Source organism: Aedes albopictus, chromosome 3 (genome assembly GCF_035046485.1).
Source record: "Aedes albopictus strain Foshan chromosome 3, AalbF5, whole genome shotgun sequence".
Lineage (NCBI taxonomy): Eukaryota > Metazoa > Arthropoda > Insecta > Diptera > Culicidae > Aedes > Aedes albopictus.
The window spans coordinates 279,558,444-279,566,087 of record NC_085138.1 but is presented as its reverse complement, the minus strand read 5'-3'; the positions used below and the strand labels follow the sequence as shown (position 1 = coordinate 279,566,087).

At 37.5% G+C, this 7,644-nt stretch overlaps 1 protein-coding gene across 1 annotated transcript in view; it reads right to left on the bottom strand.

Annotated features, from left to right (window-relative positions):
- The window catches only part of LOC109420357 (elongin-C), an 11,250-nt gene continuing 3,606 nt past the window's right edge, over positions 1-7,644 (bottom strand). The window contains exon 3 of the mRNA XM_019694684.3: positions 1-1,239. Within this exon, the coding sequence (XP_019550229.1) occupies positions 1,098-1,239 (142 nt within the window). The 3' untranslated portion in view covers positions 1-1,097. The remainder of the gene's footprint in view (positions 1,240-7,644) is intronic.

Here is a 7,644-nt window from a genome sequence, read left to right as displayed (position 1 = left end):
TTTTTTCCGTCTCCAATTGTACCCCATATTTATTTTGTTTCTTATTAGTCAAACAATTGTACACCCATTTTTTGGTTTCTTACTTCCAAGTTCTCCTAAAACTTCATCAAAATTAAAAACAGACTTTTGCCGGAAACATCTCGAAGAAAAAAAAAACCCTTATAAACGGTGCTGCAAGAAAGTATTGATTTTTTTTATATTTTAAAGGTTTATTTTTTTCTGTACCATAGAATTTTTGTTTCAGTGATGTTTTCCCGGGAAACAAGAAACCAAAAAACGGTATACATTCAGATAAATACACATTCCAAGTTGGTGGCTCCTTCTCTGAAGAAAGGCGATTGGTTATATACTTGACTCAAATTCAGCTCCAGTCCAATTGTTTTAATTATTTATATTCTAAGAATAGAATAGTAGTAGTTAAAAGGGTGTAACAAATAATAACATAAGATCGAAACAAAAGAAATAACCACTCACTTGAAGCTAAATGATTACTGACTTGAAAAATGAATATAGTTTACAAAAGTGTGGTCAGGCTAATGTACTTCCAATTTCATTAAAAAAATTTAGGAAATGCTCCGAAACTCAGCGATTAGTCGGCCAGATTGCAACTTTCAACAAAACGAATAAATTATGATGCTTACAATCCTAGAACATGTTTGCAAAACATATATTTTTTTTCGCACAATCTGCAATACAAGTGAAAGCTAAATAAACGTTTTACGAAACATTCTGTCTTGATAAGGCGGTAAGGACTAAATGTTGAGAGCAGTCAAACAGACATCTAAGCACCTGTACGACTACACCCAATATTTATGCACTGTTCAAACAGCATACAACTAGCTTTAGATTCATTTCACATATTTCTCGGTTTGTCAAAGCAACATCGTGATGAAAGTGGGAGTATTCGCCTTCAGCATTTGTGAGTTGGTGTGGTTCTTTACTCCTTAGCTGTACTTACGATATTGATGACAAATGGTTATGCTTTTGATTTTTATGAGTGTTGTTCGAGTTACTTATGCCAATACCCAATCCGCTGTTTCCTGTCTGCCATTCGCTTATTCTCTCGATCGATCACGCACGCTCCCCTCGTATAGTTCCTAACAGTCTAAAAAGTTAGCAGCCATCAGCAGTTCCAGTGCGATTTCCGGTGCGATGGGGAATTCGGGAATTTCCGTAGAGCTATTGGTGTAGCGCACTTTATATGTGAAGTACATGCATACTTTTTCCAGCACGTGCGACCTGGGGAAGAACAGAGAACAGGGATGGTAAAAGGGGTTTGGGCACATAACATAAGTGGAACTCCATAGTCAGAACGAAGGAAAAAGTTGTATCCTTTTCCAGCACGTGAAACTGTTATATCTTTTATGAAAGGCGTCGAACTTGTTTGGTAAACAAAAAACATCAGATCCAACTAGTATTCCAGTTTTGGCAAAGAATACAGGAACGAAGATTGCCATCTGAGATAGCGCAAAACTAGCTTCTGCAAATCCAGTTATTCATTTTGTCATAAATTCATTGAAATTTTCGAAATAACACATCCGAGTTTCACATATCGATTTTCCTTTATATTTAAAGCTAGAAAACGTACTTTTGACTTGAGTTTACAAAGTTTCATCACAATTTATGTCCTATTTTAGATCTCCACGTGCTGCCAGTCTAGATCTACGAGGTCTTTGTTTTACTTCACAGCAACGAAAAATGGTATACATGCTGAAAAATGGTATGGCAATAATGTTATAACGCCTTTGATATTTCGATGCCCTGTATTCCAGTGTACGAACTCGGAAAGGCATCAACTTTTGAACCGTTCCACTTATATTATGTGGTTTGGGAGCCGAACGAACGATAACGTATCCGTATTCCGCATATAGGGTCTTGTACCATTTGGGCAGGTGTACCTATTTTGGGCACTTGCCGCTATAACTAGGTCATTTTCAAACCGATTGATTTGAAATTTTGTGTAAAGTTAGGTACGTACAGTATCTAACTCTGTACAAAAATTCAAATCAATCGGTTTGGAATTGCCTTAGTTATAGCGGCAAGTGCCCAAAATAGGTACACCTGCCCAAATGGTGCAATACCCTAGTTGTTTGGTTTGAAAAGTTAGAATAGGTATATAAAGCGTAGCAATCTCGTAGAATATTGGATTTTGCTGCCATTTTGAATTTTAAAATAAAAACCTGATTTAATCCACCTCCAGATTTATAGCAACTTTTTATCAAGGATTCTTTCACAAATTTCATCTCTCAATTTGTCAATTAGCAACATTTCGTGCCTTCTAATTACAAGATTTTTCAGCATGTTTCAGACATACCAGCAAATCTGGTAAAATGCCAGTAAAATGGGCAATATGTGTCATTGCAATTTTTTCGATGACCCTTAAAAAATTTGTTCAGAGGTTCTTTCAGGAGTTCTTCTAGAAATCACTTCAGGATTTATTTCTTGACGTTTCTCCAGTAATATCTCAACAATATCCCTTCTTGGAATTACTGCACAGCATCCTTCAGTTATCCAGGAAAATTTCTTTTTGCGATTCTTTTAAGAATACTTATCAGAGAATTTTATCCACAGATACCATTCAGACATTGTGCAAGAAATTCTTTCAAGAATTTAGACGTATCTCCAGGAGTTCTCTGGGGTTCAAAAACTAATTAGGGGATTTATTCAAGAATTCTTGTGATACCTTTGAATGCAATTTCTGCACAGGGATTTTATCAGATGTTTTTCAAAAAAAAAATAGATCATAAAATTTTTCTGGAATTTCCTCTAAAGCCATCACAGGAATTTTTCCTGTCGCTCTGTTGAGGAAAATTAACCTTTGCGATCAATTAACTAAACTGTTGTGATGAATCTAAGGAGTGCCTCCAGGTCCCCAGGGACTTATTCAGGAGCTCTTTCAACGATTGTTTCTGAAGAATTTTCAATGAAATTAAATCTAATCAGGAAATTTTTTTACAGTTTTATAGAAATTGCATCAGAAAAATTCCTACACGTTTTATGTAATTTCATAAAACACTTCTGTAATTATCTGTGTAGTAATATCTCATAGTGTTACATCCTGGAGTTCGTGTGGGTGTAATGATACTCCAGGTGTAAACAAGAACACATTAAAAACGTAACTTTATTGAACATTAAAATTACATGACTAAGACGCGACACGTATACGAGATGACGACTACAATACTTCTAATCTAATGTCTGCCTTTGTGCTTCAACCGATCGCATATTGAAGTGCTATCGGTGAGCAAGCAGAGCGGCGAGAGTTGAGAGATTGTTCAGTGGTTCTCAACACATAGAATTCCCGGAAGAGTCCTTAAAGGAATCCCAGGAAATATTTCTAGAAGAACCACAGGAGGAATTCCAAAAAGTAACCAGTTGGAGGAATTTCTTCGGTAATTCCTGACTAAATTTTCTAAGAGATTCTTGCAGGACCATTGGAAGAATTTTCGAAAGAAATCGCTGAGAATTCTTTGAAAATTCTGAAAATAAAAAAAATCATGAACAAATGTTTGAGGGAAGTTCTAAATGACATTCATAAAAAATCCTTAAACTACTGAAAGAGTCTTAAGTAATATTTCAGAGAAGGAAGAGATGAAAAAACAATTTCAAAAAGCTAGAGCCGAAGCACGAAAAGTTATATCGAGAGCCCAGCAGGCTTCGTGGTAGCACTTCTGTGAAACATTCTCGCCAACAACTAGCTCACAACAAATTTGGCCCAACTTCAAACGTCTTTGTGGGAAGAAAAATACTTCTACTAAAACCACCTAAAACTATGATTATCGAAAAAGTGCACGTCACAAAATCCATGTGAAATCGCAAAGCACTTCGCAAACATTTTTTAAATGAATTCGGCATCTCATGAACAAACTGCTGCACAAATAAATGCGCCAGTTTACATCGACGAAGAATCGTCTGCTTTGGATAAGAATTTCACAGTACAAGAATAGCTTCGAGCCCCAGGTTGTTACTACCGTCAAACGGGTGACTTGCAACGACGGGGTGACTTGCAACCAGAGTGTCTGAAAACTCATGTATACATGAATGAGACATTGTGCCATGCACTGATTTGAAATGCGTCTCAAGAAAATGTGTGAGACTTGAGATCGTAGCATGCTCATGAAAAATCTAGTGTATGTGCCATAATGAGACGTCTCGTGAGACTCGTCTCATTGAGATATTCGTGCTAGTGTTCATCAGTTAAATCAAACTACAACAACATTAATTTCGGGGCCCATTATTAAATTTTGTGAAACTGATCCCACTACAGAATTAAGGATGAAATCTCGGCAGAAATACCAAACTTGAAGCGGATCGATTCCTCTGCTCAATCCTTCGCCAACCGATCGGTGGCGCTAATAGATTCCTATCCTCACAAAACGCCATAATCGCAACGGCTCGCTTATACCCACAGCCGCCGCGGATGAGTGGATAAACTGGGTGTTATTGGGGATAAAATTAATATTGGTTTTGGTTGTATCGATAGAAATAGCAGAATTATCAATCCAGTCGGAGCCCGGAATTTAATGCGAACAAGACTCAATTTTTCTCCAAATCCATGCGTCGGATTTAACTTTGAAAGTGGTGCGCTGTGTAGATCACCAGGTTCACTTAGCAGCGCACTATATCCGAAGTTGGATTTGAAAAAAAAAAGGTTTTTGCTCGTACCAAATTCCGGGTTTTGAGTGGATTGATAATATTCCTATCCAAGGATGAGTCCCGTATCATAACTGACTTACTGCGCTGCCATAGTACCGCTTCAAAGTGAGAGTGGGACTGCGCGTACAAAGGATTTTCGTGGATTTGCTGTTGTTGATATTCTTCTTTGCGGCTTCGCACACGCGCACTCCCACTCTCACTCCTAACTATAACGGCGCCCTTACTTTAGAAGCTATGTATGGTTCACAACTCTGGCGCACTACACGTCCAACGTGCCTGTGTGAGCCATATTGAACCCAACAACTTTCAACTCATTACCATATTAAACCTTATTTTTCGACTACGCTGGGGTGGAGACTGCTTCATTAGGCACAGAGGACACCCCAAAACTATTCCCACTCCTAGTCACTACAGGCTCAACTTCTCGAACCGGTGATGGTATTTGTAATGTGAGAAAAGAATGAACCATTGTTGAAGCATCCGTTTCCGCTAATATTTCATCGATTGATTTCGGCTAGAATACACCAAGAAAATCATTACCTAATTGGAATCACACGAGGTGACCAAACGAGCACTAATAATACACTTACTTACGCACAAAACATTTTGGATATGCTAACGTCACTTGGGAATTAGCCACTACCAGCATTGTTCCTCTTATCACCTTTCCCGTTGTAAAACAACCTCTAGCTGCATTCCATCTACCCCAGTATACGTATAACCAAACCTCCTCCACCCTTGGAAAACGTCAAACCAATCCCAACTGAACATCATGTAAATGTCATCCTAGTGAAGGATTGAGGGATTGAGGAGTGTATCAAACCGGTGTCGGGTAATAACAAGTCGTACTGGGAGCTTGTCTCATTGCGATGTCTCATTGAGACTCGCAATGCTAATGTGATGTGCACCAACATCGCGAGTCTCAAGCTCAAGGAATTTTCATGTGCTCACAGCCAACTTTTCTCAATCTCGTATTGAAATTTGTGTGCACAGATACTCTGCTTGCAACACTTGATGTCTTCTGTCTATGTTTATCAACAAAACATAAAAATCGGACGTTCACATACCAAAACATAGTCGAACTATAAAGTGCACATACTATCTGAGTAGAAGCGACGAGTTTTACTTTTATTAAAATAGTTCCAACAAAATATTCATAAATTTAACATTAGTCCGAAAAAGTAACAAAAATGTGAGCCTCGAACCGTTGCCTGCAAAAGAATGAAAACAAAATTTCCCAAAAATAATATTCTCTATGCGGATTCTATACATAATGAGCTATATGAATTTCTATCTTAGCTGTACCCGGCAAACTTTGTCTTGCCTACTGCGTTTTTTGACGTTTCAAGTTTCTAGCAAAGACCAAGTCCCCGGTCAAAATGTATAGAAGATCGATTTTCAAAAACTCTCAATTTTTTCATGTTTTTTTGCCTCATAAACCTTCCTTGGGTGAAAACTAATAGACCAAAACTAAAACGACCAAAATCGGACCTTCCGTTCGCAAGTTATGCGCGGTCCCACGTATGCCACTGCATTTTTATATATGGTATAAGTGGGGGCAGGATGGGTCACCTAACAAATAAATATTTATAACTTTTTGAATATAAATCGCATTTCTCTGTATTCTACCACGGCTCTCAGATACACTAGTCAGCTATGAAATAAGAGTATAGAAAGGTCATAAAATTTGACACCTGCTTCTTGACAAGCAATTTTCAAAACATGACCCATCCTGCCCCACCTCATTTTTACGGGGGCAATTTTTCTCCAACAAAAAATACAATATCTTCTATTTTTTCTCTATACATCTAAGCTTCACAGACGTACTGATTACATGCTAGAAGTGTTGGAGCATATCGAAAGACTATTCTCAAAACTAGAAGATTTTTGTTCAGGTAGCCATAAACGGACTTTGAAAACCTATATTTTTTGTAGAAAAATTTTAAAAATGTGTTCCCAAATTTTCAGTACTCTAATCGCTTCGATAATGTAGGTCACAGAATAGCCTTTCAATGAAAAATAAAACATTTTCAAAAACTATGCAAACATACCGAAAAATTACGGTGACCCATCCTGCCCCGCCTACACAATACACGTAGTTATATGGAATGTATAGTATAAGGAGTATAACGAAAATATTTTTTTTTTTCTATACAAGGAACGAAAAGAACTTTCAAAACAATATATCACATTTTTGTGTATCCACGTCGTTCATCTGGGAAAATTATTGAAAGATCCAAAAAATATATAGTACGGTAGAAAACGGTAATGACCCAACTTGCCCCCACATACCATATATAGATTACAATATCTTTGTTATATATTAGGGCCCATATAGCCGAGGCGGTAGACGCACGGGTATTCAGCATGACCATGCTGAGGGTGACGGGTTCGATTCCCGGTCGGTCCAGGATCTTTTCGTAAAGGAAATTTCCTTGACTTCCTTGGGCATAGAGTATCTTCGTGCCTGCCACACGATATACACATGCAAAATGGTCATTGGCAGAGGAAGCTCTCAGTTAAAAACTGTGGAAGTGCTCATAGAACACTAAGCTGAGAAGCAGGCTTTGTCCCAGTGAGGACGTTACGCCAAGAAGTGAGTGAGTGTATCTTTGTTATATTCATATGTTTTGAAATATTGTACCTAGTCACCCCTTGCAACACTCATTTTCTTAACAATTCAAAGTCCAGAAAAATGAAATATTGTTGTTTAACTAATAATTCACCAGCAAAAGTCTGGAGGATCATCATATCCCAAGTAACAATCCTAATTCTATTTGGTTTTATTTGTTTTTATGATAGTTTTATCGGAACATTGCATATTCTAGTTGATCTTATCGGAGTTTCAGCTGAGCATAACTATTCTTCATCAATATGTGGTTTTAAAAACACCTCCAAGAATACTTGAGGTTCAGTTCATAAAACCATAAGCACAACAAGAACTGTTGAACTTATTTTCAGTTTTATAAGGTTCTTGTAGTTATCTTC